Source organism: Hyla sarda, chromosome 6, assembly GCF_029499605.1.
Source record: "Hyla sarda isolate aHylSar1 chromosome 6, aHylSar1.hap1, whole genome shotgun sequence".
Classification (NCBI taxonomy): domain Eukaryota; kingdom Metazoa; phylum Chordata; class Amphibia; order Anura; family Hylidae; genus Hyla; species Hyla sarda.
The window spans coordinates 57,039,273-57,063,974 of NC_079194.1; the positions used below are offsets into that span (position 1 = coordinate 57,039,273).

General features: G+C 45.3%; 1 protein-coding gene across 1 annotated transcript in view; it reads right to left on the reverse strand.

The window, feature by feature from the left end:
• The window catches only part of LOC130275623 (cytochrome P450 2D15-like), a 75,985-nt gene that overhangs the window by 40,293 nt on the left and 10,990 nt on the right, over positions 1-24,702 (reverse strand). Inside the window, exon 2 of the mRNA XM_056523815.1 lies at positions 10,451-10,622. Coding sequence (XP_056379790.1) covers positions 10,451-10,622 — 172 coding nt within the window. The remainder of the gene's footprint in view (positions 1-10,450; positions 10,623-24,702) is intronic.

Genomic DNA, 24,702 nt, shown 5'->3' on the forward strand with positions numbered 1-24,702 from the left:
ACCCCTTTGAGGCATAAAACATGAGCTATGAATGGCTACTGTGGACAAAACCTGTCGGCTTTTGTTTTCATTATTTTTCTTTATTTCCCCCTATTATTAAAGAAAAAATAACGACAACCATTTAAATGAAGTGTATGCTCCCAATATTTTCTGTTTCTTTTTCTCCTTCATCTATGTATCTACCAATGTGATTTATTCCAGAAAAATAATATTCTCCAACACCAACCAACCACCAAGGCAGGTGCTGTGTAAATGTGTTTTCAGATATCATAGTATTTTCCCACTTTCATCCAATGTATTACCAAATAAACTCATTCTCGGAACACCATTGGGACTAAATTGACTGCAAGTGAAACTAGTGTACAATGAGACCACAATTCTATGGGGAATAAGGAATCTGTTGCCAAAATCCCCAAATTTTCTTTACGAGGCTGAAGTTGGCTTCTTATTCGGCCAGTTTCTTATAGATGACTATGTCAAAAAAAACTTTTCTTCTCTTATTTCTCTGCAGTAAGTCTGTTTTTTTTATACATAAATGTTAAATATTATTTGGAAACAATCAGATTAATAAAAAAAATCTAGATTGTTTGGGTTTTTACTGAAAAAAGCAATATTAAACAATGGATGAAAAAATATGCATCTTGAATAAGTAACTGAGGAATTTAAAAGGTTATACACTGTTGGGACACTGACTTAAGGGTGGATATAGAAAGAGTAAGGGCCCTTCCATAATACCCAACTGTATTTAGCCTGGCCCAAACAGTGGATTGGCATGAAAATAGGTGCCAACTATATACATTTTCTACATTTTGAATAAGTAACTGAGGAATTTAAGGGGTTAAAGGCTGTTGAGTCACTGTCCTAAGGGTGGAAATAGAAAGAGTAACAAACCCTCCATAATACCCAACTGTATCCAGCCTGCATACGCCCCACGTCCTTAAGGACTCAAAATGCAGGGCGTATGCATACGCCCGGCGTCATGAAGAGGTTAAGATTTTTTAATAGAAGTAATTTACAAATCTGTTTAACTTTCTGGAGCCAGTTGATACCCCTTTAATACCCCTTTAAGGGTGTAGATAGAAAGAGTAAGTAGTCCACAGAATACACAGATCTGAAATGAGAATATAAAAAACTCCACAGAAAATAGGTTAGTACATTTATTGTCACCTGCCTGCCCATCTCCCGCCTGTGCAACATAACTATAGCTCCTTACTGTAAGGGCATGCTGGGAGATGTAGTCATACTGCGCGGACGGAAGATGTGCGGGCGGGTGACAAGCTTGTCACCCGCCTGCACATCTTTTACCCAAGGAGCCCAACTACAACTCCCAGCATGTCCTGCAACTTTTTGTGCGACTTTTAAAGCTGGGTCTGACCTTGCTTACACTTGCGGCTTTTTAAAGGGGGTTTTGCACTTTTTTTTTTTTTTTGCGTAAGTGCGACTCTCGCACTTGATAAATTCCCGACCACTGCAAAGTGAAGACTGAAAATTAGGTAAGGCTGATTGGTACTTTATGCTTACCCCCAAAAGTCGCACAAAAAATTGCTTAGGCGCACTTGTAAGCAAAATAGAAAAACCTCTAAATCCCTTGATAAATGTCCCTCATGGAGTTCTCAACATGGAGATTTTTTTCCTTTCCAAAGGAGTAACCAAGGTCGCTTTCACAGGGTGACAACAAGTGATATTTTGTAACGATACAAAATGTCTTCAGGGGCCGGGCAATACCACAGCCACGCTCATGCCCAAGTGGAATGGGGGGGAGTGTTGGTGCTATACTGTGTTGGCAGATTTGAGCACACTCAATGAAAATTTCTCCTTGTGTAATACAAAGATGCCCTTCCACACCAAAAAATAATAGCACTTGTTTTTTGGCCACTACCTTTTTGGATATAACATAGGGGCCATTACTCTTCTTATTTCTTTCCTCACTTTAGAGGACCAATGGCGTTTAACCCCTTAAAATCACTAGTTACTTATTCAAAATGTAGAAAATGTATATAGTTGGCACCTATTTTCCTGCCAATCCACAGTTTGGGCCAGGCTGGATACAGTTGGGTATTATAGAGGGGCCCTTACTCTTTATATTCCCACCCTTAGGTCGGTGGCCCAACGGCGTTTAACTCCTTAAAATCACCAGTTGCTTATTCCAAATGCAGAAAATGTATATAGTTGGCACGGTTGGCACCTGTTTTCCTGCCAATCCACAGTTTGGGCCAGGCTGGATACAGATGTGTATTATGGAGGGGTCCTTACTCTTTCTATTTCCACCCTTAGATTAGTGGCCCAATGGCGTTTAACAACTTAAATTCCTCAGTTACTTATTTAAAATGCATATTTTTTCATCCAATGTTTAATATAGTTTTTTTCAGTAAAAACACAAATAATCTAGATTTTATTTTTTATTAATTGGATTGTTCCCAAATAAGGCTACTTTCACACTATGAGTATTCATCCGTTATCAAACATCCATTTTCTGTGTAAAAACGGATGTATAATAACATATGAAATAACAGGTGATAACGGCTGAATAATGTCCATCAAAATAACGCTCATATTCATCCGTTAAGACCCGTTATCACATCCCTCATGAACGGCCATTTTAACACCTCTCGCATCCGTTATGACCCTTTATAGGCCGTCATGAATATCGTCCATTAGTTGTGACAGAAAAAAAATAACAACGGCACATGCACAAATTCTTCTTCCGTCACAAAAAAAAAAGGTAAATTAATGGCCGTTATTTTTAACATTGAAGTCTATGGCAAACGGATGAGCCTTTATGTCATCCATTTTCACCTGGTTTATAATATCCGTTATTACTTCTGAGCATGCGCAGAAGAGGTGACATCAGCAGACTCCTGCAGTGCTGAGGGACTACTACTACTCCCATCATGGAGCAGACTTGTTTCCATGATGGGAGCAGTAGTTCCCCGGCTGCGGGAGTCTGCCGCGGGCTGGGGAGGCTACATTAGTGTTTGCACTATTACCCCCATTATGGAACAGAGTCTGTTCCATGATGGGGGTTTTAGTACAGGGGCTGAGGGATTGATCGCACTGGGTCTCACTTCTGAGACCCGATGTGATCCGAAGTTATTAAGCAGGGGAGCGGGTGGCATGCTGCGCAACCCTGCAACGTATAGTGTTTTTACTTTCATTTTTAAATGTAACATTTACCGTATTTTTCATCCTATAGGACGCACCGGCGTATAAGACGCACCCGATTTATAGGTGCAAAATCTAAAAAAATAAAGATTTTGAACCCAATAGTGGTCTTCAACCTGTGGACCTCCAGATGTTGCAAAACTACAACTCCCAGCATGCCCGGACAGCCGTTGGCTGTCCGGGCATGCTGGGAATTGTAGTTTTGCAACATCTGGAGGTCTGCAGATTGAAGACCACTGCATAGGAGGTAATACTCACGTGTCCCCGCCGCTCCGGACCAGTCACCGCTGCCCTGGATGTCGCTCCATCGCTGTCGCCGTGTCCCCGTCGCTCAGGAATGTCTCTGCTGCCGGCCGGGTATCCTCGCTCTCCATCGCCGCCATCACGTCGTTACACACGCCGACGCACGTGATGACGAGGAAGGAGAGCGTCGGCCATACAGGGGATCCCTGAACCGAGAAGACACCGAGGAGGCAGGTAAGGTCCCTCCCGGTGTCCTGTAAGCACTAACCAGGCTATTCAGTCGGGCTGTTCGGGACCGCGGTCCCGAACAGCCTGACTGAACAGCCGGGTTAGTGTCACTTTCCCTTCAGACGCGGCGGTCAGCTTTGATCGCCGCGTCTGAAGGGTTAATACAGGGAATCACCGCGATTGGTGATGTCCTGTATTAGCCGCGGGTCCCGGCCGTTGATGGCCAAAGGGACCGCCGCGATAGGGGTGTATTCACCGTATAAGACGCACCGACTTTTTCCCCCCAGTTTTGGGGAAGAAAAAGTGCGTCTTATACGGCGAAAAATACGATATGTATAAAAAACAGATTTACTGCAGAGAAATAAGAGGAGAAAAGGTTTATTTGTCATAGTTATCTATAAGAAACAGGCTGAATAAGAAAGCAACTTCAGTCTCATTCACATAAGTAACTTGCTCCATATATACTGCATGTAGTGTGAACTTTAACCCCTTAAGGACCAAGGACGTACCGGTACGTCCTTGGTCCTGCTCTTCTGATATAACGCGGGGTTACACAGTAACCCCGCGTCATATCACGGCGGGCCCGGCGTCATAGTGAAGCCGGGACCCGCCTCTAATAGCGCGCAGCGCCGATCGCGGCGCCGCGCGCTATTAACCCTTTAGCCGCGCGCTCAGAGCTGACCCGCGCGGCTAAAAGTGAAAGTGAAAGTTTCCAACTAGCTCAGTCGGGCTGTTTGGGATAGCCGCGGCTAATCGCGGCATCCCGAACAGCTGACAGGACAGCGGGAGGGCCCCTTCCTGCCTCCTCGCTGTCCGATCGCCGAATGACTGCTCAGTGCCTGAGATCCATGCATGAGCAGTCATGCGGCAGAATCGTTGATCACTGGTTTCTTATGAGAAACCAGTGATCAACATAGAAGATCAGTGTGTGCAGTGTTATAGGTCCCTATGGGACCTATAACACTGCAAAAAAAAAGTGAAAAAAAATAGTGAATAAAGATCATTTAACTCCTCCCCTATTAAAAGTTTGAATCACCCCCCTTTTCCAATAAAAAAAAAAAAACACAGTGTAAATAAAAATAAAAATAAACATATATGGTATCAACGCGTGCCGAAATGTCCGAATTATAAAAATATATCATTAATTAAACCACTCGGTCAATGGCGTGCGCGCAAAAAAATTCCAAAGTCCAAAATAGTGCATTTTTGGTCACTTTTTATATCATTTAAAAATGAATAAAAAGCGATCAATAAGTCCTATCAATTCAAACATGGTACCGTTAAGAACTTCAGATCACGGCGCAAAAAATGAGCCCTCATACCGCCCCATACACAGAAAAATTTAAAAGTTATAGGGGTCAGAAGATGACAATTTTAAACGTATTAATTTTCCTGCATGTAGTTATGATTTTTTCCAGAAGTCCGACAAAATCAAACCTATATAAGTAGGGTATCATTTTAATTGTATGGACCTACAGAATACATATCAGGTGTCATTTTTACCGAAAAATGTACTACGTAGAAACGGAAGCCCCCAAAATTTACAAAACAGCTTTTTTTTTTCAATTTTGTCGCACAATGATTTTTTTTCCCGCTTCACCGTAGATTTTTGGGCAAAATGACTGACATCATTACAAATTAGAATTGGTGGCGCAAAAAATAAGCCATCATATGGATTTTTAGGTGCAAATTTGAAAGAGTTATGATTTTTTAAAGGCAAGGAGCAAAAAACGAAAATGCAAAAACGGAAAAACCCTCGGTCCTTAAGGGGTTAATGGCCTGGTATGAATCCTCCAAAACAGCCCTGGACCAGCAGGCAGCAGCCAGTATAGCTCATGAGAGGAAGGAACCCACCATTTTAGGGGGTCCATACCTAATACATGGCCATGACAGTCACCGGACAGTGACTCCCATGGTGCAGCTCCCCCCTGCCTACTTCAATTTGTCTGCTGAGCTGTGTACCTTAAAGGACAACTGCAGCACAATATACACTTATGCCCTATCTACAAGATAGGGGATAAGTGTTTGATCGTGGGGGGTCCGACCGCTGGGACCCCCTTGATCTCCCTAACGGGGCACCGCCATTAGCGCTCATAGTGAGCGCTAAAGGTGCGTAGCGTCGACCTAGAGGTCGACGGTGACACCCCGTCTCCTCCCCATCCCAATACAGTTCTATGGGGGTGACGGGGAGGCAGGAACACTGCCTCCCCGCCTCTCCCATAGAGATGTATGGAGGAGGCGTGCCGGCCACAACGTCATGCTGCGGCTGGCACGCCCCTGCACCGGAGAGCCACAGCATAGCCGCAGCCCCGTACAGGAGATCACAGGGGGTCCCAGCGGTCGGACCCCCGCGATCAAACACTTATCCCCTATCAGGCACGGGCCCCAAAATCAAAAGGGACTGTTTTCACCTGGTGTCCAAAGGAGCAGCTCATCTTGGCACAGGTAAAGTTACAATGGTCCAAGAAAGACCATTGTATGTTGAAAATATCCTAACCTAAGACCATTGTTATGTAAGGGATCTCATGTCATGTCATTAATTCACCATATGCCTGACAACAATTATGTGTAATCCTTAGTAAACATTCCTGCTACTACTCATCCCTCTCCCAAATACATATTACACTGGATAGAGAACACCTTGCGTAACAATCGACATATGCTGCACAGGTTCAGAGTCTATGAAACCTCCACAAACAGGTAATGCTTTATGGGAGTCCCCGGGTTACACTCTTCAGATAAGTCTATGATTTCTGGAGACTGTTGGGATTCTACGGCACAGTCTGAGATATTGATATATTTTTTGATCTTAAAGGGGTTTTCCAGCTTATTGAAAAAATATTCAGTGCTGAGAATGGTGGGAAAAAAAACAACACACAGTATCTTACATAATTGAGTCCACCCCTCACATTATATATACAGTATCTCCCATAAGAGAGACCACCCCTCACATTATATATACAGTATCTCCTATAAGTGAGTCCACCCCTCACATTATATACAGTATATCCCATAAGTGAGTCCACCCCTCACATATCTCCCATAAGTGAGTCCACCCCTCACATTATATATACAGTATCTCCCATAAGTGAGTCCACCCCTCACATTATATATACAGTATCTCCTATAAGTGAGTCCACCCCTCACATTATATACAGTATATCCCATAAGTGAGTCCACCCCTCACATATCTCCCATAAGTGAGTCCACCCCTCACATTATATATACAGTATCTCCCATATGTGAGTCCACCCCTCACATTATATATACAGTATCTCACATAAGTGAGTCCACCCCTCACATTATATACAGTATGTCCCATAAGTGAGTCCACCCCTCACATTATATACAGTATCTCCCATAAGTGAGTCCACCCCTCACATTATATACAGTATCTCACATAAGTGAGTCCACCCCTCACATTATATACAGTATGTCCCATAAGTGACTCCACCCCTCACATTATATACAGTATCTCCCATAAGTGAGTCCACCCCTCACATTATATACAGTATGTCCCATAAGTGAGTCCACCCCTCACATATCTCCCATAAGTGAGTCCACCCCTCACATTATATATACAGTATCTCCCATAAGTGAGTCCACCCCTCACATTATATACAGTATCTCCCATAAGTGAGTCCACCCCTCACATTATATACAGTATATCCCATAAGTGAGTCCACCCCTCACATTATATACAGTATCTCCCATAAGTGAGTCCACCCCTCACATTATATATACAGTATATCCCATAAGTGACTCCACCCCTCACATTATGTATACAGTATCTCCCATAAGTGAGTCCACCCCTCACATTATATATACAGTATCTCCCATAAGTGAGTCCACCCCTCACATTATATATACAGTATCTCCCATAAGTGAGTCCACCCCTAACATTATATATACAGTATCTCCCATAAGTGAGTCCACCCCTCACATTATATATACAGTATATCCCATAAGTGAGTCCGTCCCTCACATTATATACAGTATCTCCCATAAGTGAATCCACCCCTCACATTATATATACAGTATCTCCCATAAGTGAGTCCACCCCTCACATTATATATACAGTATCTCCCATAAGTGACTCCACCCCTCACATTATGTATACAGTATCTCCCATAAGTGAGTCCACCCCTCACATTATATATACAGTATATCCCATAAGTGAGTCCGTCCCTCACATTATATACAGTATCTCCCATAAGTGAATCCACCCCTCACATTATATATACAGTATATCCCATAAGTGACTCCACCCCTCACATTATATATACAGTATCTCCCATAAGTGAGTCCACCCCTCACATTATATATACAGTATCTCCCATAAGTGAGTCCGTCCCTCACATTATATATACAGTATCTCCCATAAGTGAGTCCACCCCTCACATTATATATACAGTATCTCCCATAAGTGAGTCCACCCCTCACATTATATATACAGTATATCCCATAAGTGACTCCACCCCTCACATTATGTATACAGTATCTCCCATAAGTGAGTCCACCCCTCACATTATATATACAGTATCTCCCATAAGTGAGTCCACCCCTCACATTATATATACAGTATCTCCCATAAGTGAGTCCACCCCTCACATTATATATACAGTATCTCCCATAAGTGAGTCCACCCCTCACATTATATATACAGTATCTCCCATAAGTGAGTCCACCCCTCACATTATATATACAGTATCTCCCATAAGTGAGTCCACCCCTCACATTATATATACAGTATCTCCCATAAGTGAGTCCACCCCTCACATTATATATACAGTATCTCCCATAAGTGAGTCCACCCCTCACATTATGTATACAGTATCTCGTAAATATTATATTCTATCTTTATGTGTGACAACACTGAAGAAATGACCCTCTGCTACAATGTAAAGTATTGAGTGCCCAGTCTGTATAACCCTGCATTCACTCGGCAGAATTTCTGCATGTCAGCATAAATTCTGCGACCTCATTAATTTTAGCAGAATTCTGCATCATTCGTGCAGAATTTCCTGATGCTTTCCTTATGATTCCGCAGCACCGTGAAAAAGGTTGTCCTTTTTAAAGCTATGTTTTAATTTTGCATGAATTCCACATGTATTTCGCGTGATTTCTGCACCAATTCCACATTTTGCGCAGAAAGTCAAATCGCATTGACTTCAATAGGATTCCGCAGCCAAGGTTCAGAAAAAAAGATAAGACTTTCTGGTGTGTGAATGACCTTGCAGAATCCCATTTTAGTCAATGGGCAACAAATTTAGGCTGAATTCTGTGTGGAAAAATCATGCAGAATTTCTGTGCAGAATTTCTGCCATGTGAACACGGCCTAACTGTATTTAATGTTGTGTCCCCTCAAATTAATTCAACACACAGCCATTAATGTCTAAACCTTGGTGACAAAAGTGAGTACACCCCGTATAGTAATCTGCATTAAGACTTTTCTGCTATTTTTAAAATATATTTCGGGATTTACTCTAAGGCTTGGAACAGCTGAACCCCTTAAGGACCAAGGACGTAGCGGTACGTCATTGGTCCTGCTCTCCTGATATAACGCGGTAACCACAGTAACCCTGCATCATATCACGGCGGGCGCGGCGTCATAGTGAAGCCGGGACCCGCCTCTAATAGCGCGCAGCGCCGATCGCGGCGCGCGCTATTAACCCTTTAGCCACGCGCTCAGAGCTGAGCCGCGCGGCTAAAACCGAAAGCGAAAGTTGCCGGCTAGCTCAGTGGGCTGTTCGGGATAGCCTCGGCGAAATCGCGGCATCCCGAACAGCTTACAGGACAGCTGGAGGGCCCCTACCTGCCTCCTCGCTGTCCGATCGCCGAATGACTGCTCAGTGCCTGAGATCCAGGCATGAACAGTCATGCGGCAGAATCGTCGATCACTGGTTTCCTATGAGAAACCTGTGATCAATGATAAAGATCAGTGTGTGCAGTGTTATAGGTCCCTATGGGACCTATAACACTGCAAAAAAAAAGTGAAAAAAAAGTGAATAAAGATCATTTAACATCTTCCCTATTAAAAGTTTGAATCACCCCCCTTTTCCAATAAAAAAAAACACAGTGTAAATAAAAATAAAAATAAACATATATGGTATCACCGCATGTGGAAATGTCCGAATGATAAAAATATATAATTAATTAAATCGCTCGGTCAATGGCGTGCGTGCAAAAAAATTCCAAAGTCCAAAATAGTGCATTTTTGGTAACTTTTTATATCATTTAAAAATGAATAAAAAGTGATCAATAAGTCCTATCAATGCAAAAATTGTAACGTTAAAAACTTCAGATCACGGCGCAAAAAATGAGCCCTCATACCGCCCCATACACGGAAAAATAAAAAAGTTATAGGGGTCAGAAGATGACAATTTTAAACGTATAAATTTTCCTGCATGTAGTTATGATTTTTTCCAGAAGTCCGACAAAATCAAACTTATATAAGTAGGGTATCATTTTAATTGTATGGACCTACAGAATAAATATCAGGTGTCATTTTTACCGAAAAATGTACTACGTAGAAACGGAAGCCCCCAAAATTTACAAAACTGCGTTTTTTTTTTCAATTTTGTCGCACAGTGATTTTTTTTTCCATTTCACCGTAGATTTTTGGGAAAAATGACTGACGTCATTACAAAGTAGAATTGGTGGCGCAAAAAATAAGCAATCATATGGATTTTTAGGTGCAAAATTGAAAGAGTTATGATTTTTTAAAGGCAAGAGCAAAAAACGAAAATGCAAAAACGGAAAAAACCCCGGTCCTTAAGGGGTTAATAAACTTGCTCTGAAATTATTCTGACATTACCTTTGGTGTCTCCAACACATCCTATTTTTTCATAGATAGGAAATCGAGGTCGATCTGCGATGTCCTCCGACCTGTCGATCAGCGCTTCCTTCATCACATCAAACCCATTCAGCACCACTATCTTTTTCCAGAAGTACTGCAAACTATATACATCCCCAAACTCTTTTTTCAGCTGTTAAGAAAAGATATATATGTATTTTAAAGCAAAGGAATGCATGTTTTCAACAAAACAAATCTGTGCAGAATTCAGAATGATATTATTTTACTAAATATCAAAAAATCACAGGACTAATGCTACATAACTGATTCTTTTTGCTACCAATTGATATATTGTAACTAAACTAAGTGCGACTAGTGCGTGAATTATCCGTTTTTCTAATAACAATAAATCAAATTGTATCTTTTAGTTTTCAACAGACATTTTTATTAGAGATTCAAAGTGTTGGTCTGGTCAGGTTAAAGGGGTACTCCAGTGGAAAACTTTATTTTTATTTATTTATTTTTATTTTTTTATGAACTGGTGCCAGAAAGTTAAACAGATTTGTAAATGACTTCTATTTAAAAATCTTAATCCGTCCAGTACTTATTAGCAGCTGTATGCTACAGAGGAAATTCTTTTCTTTTTTAATGTATTTTTTGTCTTGTCCACAGTGCTCTCTGCTGACACCTCTGTCCGTGTCAGGAACTGTTCAGAGCAGCATAGGTTTGCTATGGGGATTTTGTCCTGCTCTGGACAGTTCCAGATACAGGCATCAGGTGTCAGCAGAGAGCACTGTGGACAAGACAAAAATGAAATTCAAAAAGAAAAGAATTTCCTCTGTAGCATACAGCTGCTAATAAGTACTGGAAGGACAAATATTTTTTTAATATAAGTCATTTACAAATCTGTTTAACTTTCTGGCACCAGTTGATTAAAAAAAAAAAAAAAAGTTTTCCACCGGAGTACACCTTTAACACATTTTTAGGTAACATTTTTAGGTGAACATTTTCGAGAATATTTGTCACATGAAGTTCTGCCTTTCATCATTTACAATTGTGCCTGCCAATCCTGCTAACTAAACAGAAATCTGTCCCTAATGTGACCTATGTTCACTGGAATAAAGTTAAGGAATGTGTTGGGAAATGTATCTTCATGAGGTGATGTGTATTAGAAAGTACACAAAGTAAGGGTATGTTCACATACTACATACAAGGATGACCAGTGTGGTTGTCCACGTTCCATTACTGCCAAACAAGGATTGTCATCAACAGAAAGTAATTCTCAGGGGAAATTTGTGTGGAAAATATCCCATGCATGTGAATGGTGTTGTGGAAATCTCATTAATTTGCATTGAATCTGTGCCAAATCCATCTGTGGTGTGTCTCACTAGTATGAACACAGCCTAAAAAGGTTTATGACTGAGAGTCTAAGGGTTTATTCACACGGGGAAATTTCAACTCAAATTAAAGCCCATAGACTTCTATGGAATTCCGCACTCCCATTCACACTTCTGAATTTCCGCTTGCGGGCATCCCGTCTCATCCCCGGAGGGGATCCTGAGATCCCCTCATACAGGCGATCAGCACAGTCTGCCGGTAAATACTCACTGGCGATCTGCGGCGCTTCCAGGTCACGTGAGTCACATGTGACCTGGATAAGGATGATGATCGGTGGTGTAACAGACACCACCAATCATCATCCATACAGTACTGGGGGGCCGCACTGTTGCTATCTCCCAGTACAGCAGTGATTGGGTGGCCACAGTGACCGCACCAATCATTGCAGTATGGGGAGGGGGGAGGTGGGATCAGGAGCACGATGCTCCGTTCTGCCCACCATTTTCTTCAGATCTGGTGTGCAGGACAGAGCTCTGTTCCTTCATCTCCCTTCTCATAGTTAAAAAAGTGCCCCCTTGCCCTGTTTCTGTGGCCCCTTGGCACAGAAAGCAGTAAGGGTAAGCTTAAGATTAGGTAGGGACAGTTAGGAGTTAAAAAAATAAGATTTTTTTTTTTGCAGCGTACTATCCGTAGGTGTCCGCGGGTCCTTAGCACCTTTAGCTGCGTGATCCCGGCCCTACTGGGTCGCTGCGGTCTGCCGCCAGCATTTTTTTTTTGGCGCAGACCTTTTTTTTTTTTTTTTGCTTAATGTGTGACTGGACCCTCTTAAAAGAGCTATAAAAGAGTGGTCTGCCACCGTTAACTAAAGCCCACCCGCCGCTGATCAGTCCCGTAGTACTATGAAGCATTTTTTTTTATGTGCAGGAACTTTTTCCGGTTATAGCAGCTTTTTTATTTTTAAATAATGTGCTGTGTGGACGGACCGTACCACTGTGTGTGGCCTGCCCCACTGTCAGTGATTTTTTGGGTTCAGGCAGGTGCATTTTTTCGGGGTTAAGCGTTTTATTATTTTATTTTTCGGGTATTTTGTGTGGGGGTCTGTGCCACCAGCCACTGTTCTGGGCTGAGTGGCCGGACCCCCGACTGACTTCTGCGCTCCCTGCCACCACCAAGCGCTAATCAGTGCGCACACCACTGATTAGGTACACAATTTTTTTTCCCTTTTTAGTTTATATTTTTTCTATTAGGGCGGGTTTAGTTAGTTAGGTTAGGGTGGGTTAAGGAGGTATTATCGCACCACACCACACGCAGCACATAAACGAATAAAGTTTTTCCCCCCACATTTATATACTTCACCCCCCATTAGAGTAGGGAAATGGCCCGCAGGGCGTTTTCAGCAGAGGAGCCATATGCCATACTTGCCTCCGACACTCAAAGCGCCTGAGAGGACGAGGAAGACCCCACCTTCCTTATTTCCTCGTCCTCCTCATCATCTAGTTCTGATGATGAGCCACCTAGGCGGTGGAGATGCCGCCAAGCGAGGCCTCAAACCTATTCTGCTCCTGACCCTGTGCCCCATGCTAGCATGAGTCCCCCTGGCACTCATACTAGTCAAGCCCCCCAGCCAAGTTCACTGGTGCCCCATACCGGAGAACTTGTCTGGACTGAGCCAGCGGACCACGAGCCCGTAATTCCTGAGTTTGTTGGCAACTCAGGAATCAAGAGTGACATTGTCGGGTTCACTGAAATTGACTTTTTTAGTTATTATTTCAGTGACGACTTCTCAATCTGATGGTTGAGCAGACGCATCTGTACGCCCAACAGTTCGTCGCCGCACACCCGGGCTCACTCTTGGCTTGGCCCAATGGCTGGTTCCCAGTCGATGCAGCATATGAGGACATTTTGGGGCCTCGTGCTGCATATGGGCCTGGTCAAGAAACCCAGTGTCCGGCAATATTGAAGTGGGGACGTACTTTACCAGACCCCGCTCTACAATATGGCCATGGCACATCCCCGGCTCGAGGACATTCGGAAATGTTTGCATTATGCTGATAATGCGGCATTTCCCCCCCGAACTGATCCCGCGTATGACCGCCTGTATAAAATCAGGCCGGTCATCAATCACTTTGGTGTCAAATTTTGGGAGGCCTATGACCCTGGAAGGGAGGTCTCTATTGATGAGTCTCTCATCAGCTGTAAGGGGAGACTCAGCTTCCGGCAATACATCCCTACCACGCGAGCACGGTATGGCGTGAAGATGTATAAACTTTTTGAGAGTACCTCAGGGTACACCCAGGGAACCCCCAGAATGTCCCCCCACTCTGGGTGTTAACGGGAAAATCATTTGTGGCCTTTTGCACCCATTGCTCCCAGCTCCCAGACTCCTTTCCCGGTACGCTGGCAACACAGGGACATACCTGCAGTTTCAAGAGGAAGTTCTAAAGGCCGTCATCTTTGGTGACCGCCAAAGAGCGGGTCAGAGCACTTCTGGAACTGTGGGCCCCCGGATCGTCCCCGGCCAACACTTTCCAGGTGAGGTCCCCCACACTGGAAAGAAGGGACGATCCCAGAAAAAATGCAGTGTGTCGCAAGAGGGGGATTTGTAAGAACACCACCACTCAATGCAACACTTGCCCCGATCATCCGGGCCTCTTCATTAAGGATTGCTTCAGGGAGTATCACACTTCCATGGAGTACTACATTTTTTATCCTTTCACCTGATTTTCATTCCCCAGAATTCGACTCCAATGTACATTGTCTTCCAAATTTTAAAACTAAAACACCCACCCCCCAAAAAAAATCCCAAAACCTCTTTCCCAATACCCCTGATATCTTTTTTTCCCACCCAAAAAATGGGTCATGGGACACAGAGTAAACAGCATTGGGGTTTTGCACTTGCTTCAAATGCGCAGCGCTCTCTCCCCACCTGAGCGGAGTGCACATTTGAGGTAACAGGTTAGGGACGGCCATACACATCACATTCCCAGAATGATGATTCAGAGCATAGGGTTTGGGGCGGGCATAATTTTTTACTTCCGGCTATACTCTGGGAATTGTCATATCAGTATTAAAATTGCTATTTTCATCCCCCCCCCCCCCCCACACACTTCATCCATTCCTGGAAAATAAATTTAGGGAACACCCATTTATTCCAAATCTCCACTTCACCCCTATACACCTTCCCTAGGGGTGTACTGTTTGTAATAAGCTCACATGTGGGTGTTCCTTTCTAATATTTTCCTCTGAATGTATTTAACTGTTAGGTGGGTAAGAAACATCAGCCTCAAGTGCGAAGAGTTCTCGCTCATGAGCTCTGTCGTATTTCCAGGCGACAATTCGGAGCCACATGTTAGTTGTTCCCAGAAAGATGAAGCAGAGTGTAGGTTGAAAATTGCAATTTTCAAAAGCTTTCATTTTTGTATTTTCCTCTGAATGTATGTAACAGTCAGCTACTGATATGCCTTAGTAGAGCAATGGTCGGCACTATCTGAAAAGAGTACTGTAATATAATAAAGGAGGTCCCAGCACTCACCGATGCAAGCAATTGGTATTTATTGTATATCCAAGTAAAATGACGTCATTTCCACTGGCCGGCATGCCGGGAGTGACGTCACGTTGTCATAGTAACATATCAACAAGGCGTCAAATGTAAACACAAAGCGTTACATGTACAGTGTCATGTAGCAGTGTAATTCATACATAGTAACAAGAAGAACAAGAAGAAACAGTGCGCCTCTTCCCCTCAGGAGCCACAGCGGGGAAAGAAACATCAGGTAATAACAGTCATGTAACTGTTCACTGGTGGACAGACGGGGTGCGCGCTCCCCCTGCAGGGGGGAGTTGGCGCAGCTAGCTGTCCGAGGACATATTGCAAAACGCCTATGGCGGTAAGGTACTGTGACCCCAAAAGCCGATCACGTCTGGCAGTGAACAGTGGCGCAATAAAATCCTGTCATTAAGGGGGGGAGCGCAGCTGCGCATCCAGCCGAAGCTGGTTACCCACTGAGTGGCAGTCAGGGAGGACCCACCAGAGCATATTTGCTCATGGGACCTGGTAGCAAAAAGTTATTGCGCCACTGTTCACTGCCAGACGTGAGCGGCTTTTGGGGTCACAGTACCTTACCACCATAAGCGTTTTGCAATATGTCCTCGGACAGCTAGCTGCGCCAACTCCCCCCTGCAGGGGGAGCGCGCACCGCATCCGTCCACCAGTGAACAGTTACATGACTGTTATTACCTGATGTTTCTTTCCCCGCTGTGGCTCCTGAGGGGAAGAGGCGCACTGTTTCTTCTTGTTCTTCTTGTTACTATGTATGAATTACACTGCTACATGACACTGTACATGTAACGCTCTGTGTTTACATTTGCCGCCTTGTTGATATTTTACTATGACAACGTGACGTCACTCCCGGCGTGCCGGCCTGTGGAAGTGACGTCATTTTAGGGTGCCTCCTCGTGCATATAACTGGCGCCTGCGAGCGAACCAGTTGACAGCAGAGGAAGGCTAAGTGCCGAAAGGCGTCCTGTGACTTGGATATACAATAAATACCAATTGCTTGCATCGGTGAGTGCTGGGACCTCCTTTATTATATTACTGATATGCCTTAGGCCTCAAATGCAAACAGACCTCTATGACTTCTGAGCCTTGTTGTGAGCCCACTCAACACGTTACCCCATATGTGGATGTGTTTCCATAGTCAGGAGAAAAAGCCCTCCAGAATTTGTAACCCAATTACTCCAATTACCACTTGTGAAAATGTTAAAAATTGGGTAACCCCAGCATTTTAGTGTAAAAAAATCTAATTTTTCATTTTACAGCCCACTGTTCAAAAAAACCTGTGAGGTATAAGTACTCACTGTACCCCTTGTTACCTTCCTTGAGGGGTGTAGTTTCAAAATTGTGGTAATTTGCCGTTTTTTTTTTATTTTTTTAGCTTTTACATCAGAACCTCAACCATTGCAGTGCAAAGCACTACTTTAGGCCTTAAATCTCATCGGTGCTGTCTCACTCCTAAGCCCTGTTTTGCACCCGTATAGTGCTTTACCGCCATATATGGGGTATATTCTTATTCTGGAGAAATTGGGCTACAAATTTTGTGGAGCTTTTTTTCTCTTACTACTTGTGAAACTAAAAAATTTTTGGTTAATACCAGCAATTTAATATTAAAAATCAAAATTTTCACTTTTACAGCCCTGTGAGGTATAAGTACTCGCTGTACCCCTTGATACGTTCCTGGAGGGGTCTAGTTTCCAACTAGTTCCCGACTTCAATTTCAGCCAAATTCTCGGGAGAAATTGGGCTTAAAATTTTGGGGTCCATTTTCTCCTATTACACCATGTGTGTCACGATGCCGGCTGGCAGGAGGTGGATCCTCTGTGCCAGAGAGGGATGGCGAGGACCGTGCTAGTGGACCGGTTCTAAGACACTACTGGTTTTCACCAGAGCCCGCCGCAAAGCGGGATGGTCTTGCTGCGGCGGTAGTGACCAGGTCGTATCCACTAGCAACGGCACCTCTCTGGCTGCTGAAGATAGGCGAGGTACAAGGGAGTAGGCAGAAGCAAAGTCGGACGTAGCAGAAGGTCGGGGGCAGGCGGCAAGGTTCGTAGTCAGGGGAGATAGCAATAGTTCTGGTACACAGGGTATAAACACACAAGAACGCTTTCACTGGCACTAAGGCAACAAGATCCGGCAAGGGAGTGCAAGGGAGGAGACTAGATATAAGCAGGGAACAGGTGGGAACCAATTAAGCTAATTGGGCCAGGCACCAATCATTGGTGCACTGGCCCTTTAAGTCTCAGGGAGCTGGCGCGCGCGCGCCCTAGAGAGCGGAGCCGCGCGCGCCAGCACATGACCGCAGGAGACGGGAACGGGTAAGTGACCTGGGATGCGACTCGCAAGCGGGCGCGTCCCGCTGTGCGAATCGCATCCCCAACGGCCATGGCAGAGCAGCGCTCCCGGTCAGCGCTGACCGGGGAGCTGCAGGGAGAAGGACGCCGTGAGCGCTCCGGGGAGGAGCGGGGACCCGGAGCGCTAGGCGTAACAGTACCCCCCCCCTTAGGTCTCCCCTTCTCTTTATCGGGTAACTGCCTCCCCTGGGATGAGGACACCGGGAAAGGATGGAGGGATTCCTCAACGGCAGGCAGAACCGCAGGAGTAGGAATGGGGAGAGAGGGCAGAGGGCGGGACCTGGCACGGGGCAGTGTGACACCAGGACGAGGGCCATGAGGGGACACAGAAGCTTGCCTGATGGAACTGGGAGGGGGGGAGGGGCATTTCCTGTGGCAGGCAGAGTCCTTAATGACCTTAGGGGGACCAGATACAGGAGGAACCACAGAGTTACGGCAAGGGTTACTGGGAACCGGTTTTAGACAGTTCTTGGAACAAGAGGACCCCCAACTCTTGATCTCCCCAGTGGACCAATCCAGGGTTGGGGAATGAAGTTGAAGCCAGGGAAGTCCAAGGAGAATTTCCGAGGTGCAATTGGGGAGGACCAAAAGTTCAATCCTCTCGTGGTGAGATCCGATGCTCATAAGAAGGGGCTCCGTGCGGAAACGTATGGTACAGTCCACCCTGGCTCCGTTGACCGCGGAAATGTGGAGTGGCTTGACAAGACGGGTCACCGGAATCCGGAATTTATTCACAAAGGAGTCCCGAACAAAATTCCCAGAAGCTCCAGAGTCCAGGCAGGCCACGGCTGAGAGGGGAGAGCTGGCTGAAGTGGAAATCCGAACAGGTACCGTGAGACGTGGAGAAGCCGACTTGGCATCAAGAGACGCCACACCCACGAGAGCTGAGTGCGAGCGTGCGTTTCCCAGACGTGGAGGACGGATTGGGCAATCCACCAGAAAATGTTCAGTACTGGCACAGTACAAACAAAGATTCTCTTCCTTACGGCGATTCCTCTCTTCCAGGGTCAGGCGAGACCGATCCACTTGCATGGCCTCCTCGGCGGGAGGCCTAGGCGCAGATTGCAGTGGAGACTGTGGGAGAGGTGTCCAGAGATCTAAGTCCTTTTCCTGGCGGAGCTCTTGATGCCTCTCAGAAAAACGCATGTCAATGCGAGTGGCTAGATGAATGAGTTCATGCAGGTTAGCAGGAGTCTCTCGTGCGGCCAGAACATCCTTAATGTTGCTGGATAGGCCTTTTTTAAAGGTCGCGCAGAGAGCCTCATTATTCCAGGATAGTTCAGAAGCAAGAGTACGGAATTGTATGGCGTACTCGCCAACGGAGGAATTACCCTGGACCAGGTTCAGCAGGGCAGTCTCAGCAGAAGAGGCTCGGGCAGGTTCCTCAAAGACACTTCGAATTTCCGAGAAGAAGGAGTGTACAGAGGCAGTGACAGGGTCATCGCGGTCCCAGAGCGGTGTGGCCCATGACAGGGCTTTTCCAGACAGAAGGCTGACTACGAAAGCCACCTTAGACCTTTCAGTAGGAAACTGATCCGACATCATCTCCAGATGCAGGGAACATTGGGAAAGGAAGCCACGGCAAAACTTAGAGTCCCCATTAAATTTGTCCGGCAAAGACAGGCGGAGGCTAGGAGTGGCCACTCGCTGCGGAAGAGGTGCAGGAGCTGGCGGAGGAGATGGTTGCTGCTGCTGTAGCTGAGACTGAATCTGCTGTAGCTGCGACTGGAGTTGCTGAGTCATGGTGGTCAAGTACGACAGCTGGTGATCTTGTTGGGCAATTTGTCGGGCTTGCTGGGCGACCAGTGTGGGGAGGTCGGCGACAACAGGCAGAGGAACTTCAGCGGGATCCATGGCCGGATCTACTGACACGATGCCGGCTGGCAGGAGGTGGATCCTCTGTGCCAGAGAGGGATGGCGAGGACCGTGCTAGTGGACCGGTTCTAAGACACTACTGGTTTTCACCAGAGCCCGCCGCAAAGCGGGATGGTCTTGCTGCGGCGGTAGTGACCAGGTCGTATCCACTAGCAACGGCACCTCTCTGGCTGCTGAAGATAGGCGAGGTACAAGGGAGTAGGCAGAAGCAAAGTCGGACGTAGCAGAAGGTCGGGGGCAGGCGGCAAGGTTCGTAGTCAGGGGAGATAGCAATAGTTCTGGTACACAGGGTATAAACACACAAGAACGCTTTCACTGGCACTAAGGCAACAAGATCCGGCAAGGGAGTGCAAGGGAGGAGACTAGATATAAGCAGGGAACAGGTGGGAACCAATTAAGCTAATTGGGCCAGGCACCAATCATTGGTGCACTGGCCCTTTAAGTCTCAGGGAGCTGGCGCGCGCGCGCCCTAGAGAGCGGAGCCGCGCGCGCCAGCACATGACCGCAGGAGACGGGAACGGGTAAGTGACCTGGGATGCGACTCGCAAGCGGGCGCGTCCCGCTGTGCGAATCGCATCCCCAACGGCCATGGCAGAGCAGCGCTCCCGGTCAGCGCTGACCGGGGAGCTGCAGGGAGAAGGACGCCGTGAGCGCTCCGGGGAGGAGCGGGGACCCGGAGCGCTAGGCGTAACAATGTGAAAATGAAAAATTTGGAGTAACACCATCATTTTAGTGTTAAAAATCGAATTTTTCACTTTTACGGCCCACTGTTCAAAAAACCTGCGAGAAGTAAGTACTCACTGTAACCTTGTTGCGTTCCTGGAGGGGTCTAGTTTCCAAAATGGTGTTACATGTGAGGGGTTTCTGCTGTTCTGGCATCATGGGAGGTTTGAAAATGTACATGACCCTGACTTCAATTTCAGCAAAATTCTCTCTTCAAAAGACCAATGGCGCTCCTTCTGTTCTGAGACCTATAGTGTGCCCGGAGAGCACTTAACGTCCACATATGGGGCGTTTTCTTAAATAGGAGAAATTGGGCTTCAAATTTTGTGGTCCATTTTCTCCAATTATCCCTTGTGAAAATGAAAAATTTGGGGTAACACCATCAATTTAGTGTTAAAAATCTAATTTTCCATTTTCACGTCCAACTTCAACGCAAAGTCGTCAACACTTGTGAGGTGTTAAGGCTCACTATACCCCTTGTTACGTTCCTTGAGGGGTGTAGGTTCCCAAAATAATATGCCATGTTTTTTTTGTTTTTTGTTTTTTTTGCTGTTCTGGCACCCTGGGGACTTTCTAAATGCACCATACCCCCCAAAAAAACATTTCAGAAAAATTCTCTTTCAAAAAGCCTAATTTTGCTCCTTCTCTTCTGAGCATTGTAGTGCTCCAGCAGAGCACTTAATGTCCACATATGGAGCATTTTCTTAAATGGTAGAAATTGGGCTTAAAATTTTGGGGTCCATTTTCTCCTATTACCCCTTGTGAAAATGAAAAATTTGGTGTAACACCATCAATTTAGTGTTAAAAATCGAATTTTCCATTTTCACGTCCAATTTTAACGCAAAGTTGTCAAACACCTGGGAGGTGTTGAGGCTCACTATACCCCTTGTTACGTTCCTTGAGGGGTGCAGATTCCAAAATAGTATGCCATGTGTTTTTTTTTTTTTTTTGCTGTTCTAGCACCATAGGGGCTTCCTAAATGCAACATAATTTGGTGTAACACCATCAATTTAGTGTTAAAAATCGAATTTTCCATTTTCACGTCCAATTTTAACGCAAAGTTGTCAAACACCTGGGAGGTGTTGAGGCTCACTATACCCCTTGTTACGTTCCTTGAGGGGTGCAGATTCCAAAATAGTATGCCATGTGTTTTTTTTTTTTTTTTGCTGTTCTAGCACCATAGGGGCTTCCTAAATGCAACATGGCCCTCAAAAACCATGACAGCAAAATTCGTTTTAAAAAATCTCACAGTTGCTCTTTCCCTCTTGAGTCATTTTGTGAGCCCACAGAGCACTTTATGTCAAAATAGGAGGTATTTCCGTACTCGAGAGAAACTGGGCTACAATTTTTTTTTCTTCACCTAATACAACTTTTAAAAATGAAAAAAAAATAAATAAAAATGGGGCTACAAGAACATGTTAATGTAAAAATGCACATTTTGATTTTTCTCCTCCACTTTGCTGCTATTCTTGAGAAACACCTAAAGGGTTAACAAACTTTCTGAATATAATTTTGAATACTTTGAGGGGTGTAGTTTCTATAATGGGGTCATTTATGGGGTAATTCTCACAGAAAGGCCCCTCAAATCCACTTCAAACTTAACTGGTCCGTGAAAAATTCAGATTTTGAAATTTTCATGAAAATTTTGAAAATCGCTGCGATACTTTGAAGCCCTCTGATGTCTTCCAAAAGTAAAAACATGTCAACTTTATGATGTCAACATAAAGTAGACATATTGTATTTGTGAATCAATATAAAATGTATTTGGAATATCCCTTTTCCTTACAAGCAGAGAGTTTCAAAGTTCGAAAAATGCTAAATTTACTAAATTTTCATGACATTTCGGGATTTTTCCACCAAGAAAGGATGCAAGTGATGACGAAAATTTACCATTTACATGAAGTAAAATATGTCAGAGTTATTAATGCATAAAGTGACAGTGGTCAGAATTGCAAAAAAGGGCTGCGTCCTTAAGGTGAAAATGAGCTGCGTCCTTAAGGGGTTTAGGACCTTTTATAATATGGTTGTTTACATTTTTTGGGGATATTTAATAAATAAACAGCTCATGAAAATCCAGCCACTTGGGGCCCCCATACATACTTTGACAGTAATCAGTCCTGCATCAGCATCAGGCTTGTCCTTGAGTCATGGACAAGAGATAAATCATGGACAAGGCTGCATGAGCAGATACACCAATCACCTCCCACTGTCACAAGGGAAGAACACACCCCCTCCCACCACACACCAATCACCTCCCACCACAAGGAGTGACACACCCCCTTCCACTGAGAGGATTTCAAACACTGTGAGAAAACACTGTGAGAAAATATCCCATGCATGTGAATGGTGTTGTGGAAATCTCATTAATTTGCATTGAATCTGTGCCAAATCCATCTGTGGTGTGTCTCACTAGTATGAACACAGCCTAAAAAGGTTTATGACTGAGAGTCTAAGGGTTTATTCACACGGGGAAATTTCAACTCAAATTAAAGCCCATAGACTTCTATGGAATTCCGCACTCCCATTCACACTTCTGAATTTCCGCTTGCGGGCATCCCGTCTCATCCCCGGAGGGGATCCTGAGATCCCCTCATACAGGCGATCAGCACAGTCTGCCGGTAAATACTCACTGGCGATCTGCGGCGCTTCCAGGTCACGTGAGTCACATGTGACCTGGATAAGGATGATGATCGGTGGTGTAACAGACACCACCAATCATCATCCATACAGTACTGGGGGGCCGCACTGTTGCTATCTCCCAGTACAGCAGTGATTGGGTGGCCATAGTGACCGCACCAATCATTGCAGTATGGGGAGGGGGGAGGTGGGATCAGGAGCACGATGCTCCGTTCTGCCCACCATTTTCTTCAGATCTGGTGTGCAGGACAGAGCTCTGTTCCTTCATCTCCCTTCTCATAGTTAAAAAAGTGCCCCCTTGCCCTGTTTCTGTGGCCCCTTGGCACAGAAAGCAGTAAGGGTAAGCTTAAGATTAGGTAGGGACAGTTAGGAGTTAAAAAAATAAGATTTTTTTTTTTGCAGCGTACTATCCGTAGGTGTCCGCGGGTCCTTAGCACCTTTAGCTGCGTGATCCCGGCCCTACTGGGTCGCTGCGGTCTGCCGCCAGCATTTTTTTTTGGCGCAGACCTTTTTTTTTTTTTTGCTTAATGTGTGACTGGACCCTCTTAAAAGAGCTATAAAAGAGTGGTCTGCCACCGTTAACTAAAGCCCACCCGCCGCTGATCAGTCCCGTAGTACTATGAAGCATTTTTTTTTATGTGCAGGAACTTTTTCCGGTTATAGCAGCTTTTTTATTTTTAAATAATGTGCTGTGTGGACGGACCGTACCACTGTGTGTGGCCTGCCCCACTGTCAGTGATTTTTTGGGTTCAGGCAGGTGCATTTTTTCGGGGTTAAGCGTTTTATTATTTTATTTTTCGGGTATTTTGTGTGGGGGTCTGTGCCACCAGCCACTGTTCTGGGCTGAGTGGCCGGACCCCCGACTGACTTCTGCGCTCCCTGCCACCACCAAGCGCTAATCAGTGCGCACACCACTGATTAGGTACACAATTTTTTTTCCCTTTTTAGTTTATATTTTTTCTATTAGGGCGGGTTTAGTTAGTTAGGTTAGGGTGGGTTAAGGAGGTATTATCGCACCACACCACACGCAGCACATAAACGAATAAAGTTTTTCCCCCCACATTTATATACTTCACCCCCCATTAGAGTAGGGAAATGGCCCGCAGGGCATTTTCAGCAGAGGAGCCATATGCCATACTTGCCTCCGACACTCAAAGCGCCTGAGAGGACGAGGAAGACCCCACCTTCCTTATTTCCTCGTCCTCCTCATCATCTAGTTCTGATGATGAGCCACCTAGGCGGTGGAGATGCCGCCAAGCGAGGCCTCAAACCTATTCTGCTCCTGACCCTGTGCCCCATGCTAGCATGAGTCCCCCTGGCACTCATACTAGTCAAGCCCCCCAGCCAAGTTCACTGGTGCCCCATACCGGAGAACTTGTCTGGAGTGAGCCAGCGGACCACGAGCCCGTAATTCCTGAGTTTGTTGGCAACTCAGGAATCAAGAGTGACATTGTCGGGTTCACTGAAATTGACTTTTTTAGTTATTATTTCAGTGACGACTTCTCAATCTGATGGTTGAGCAGACGCATCTGTACGCCCAACAGTTCGTCGCCGCACACCCGGGCTCACTCTTGGCTTGGCCCAATGGCTGGTTCCCAGTCGATGCAGCATATGAGGACATTTTGGGGCCTCGTGCTGCATATGGGCCTGGTCAAGAAACCCAGTGTCCGGCAATATTGAAGTGGGGACGTACTTTACCAGACCCCGCTCTACAATATGGCCATGGCACATCCCCGGCTCGAGGACATTCGGAAATGTTTGCATTATGCTGATAATGCGGCATTTCCCCCCCG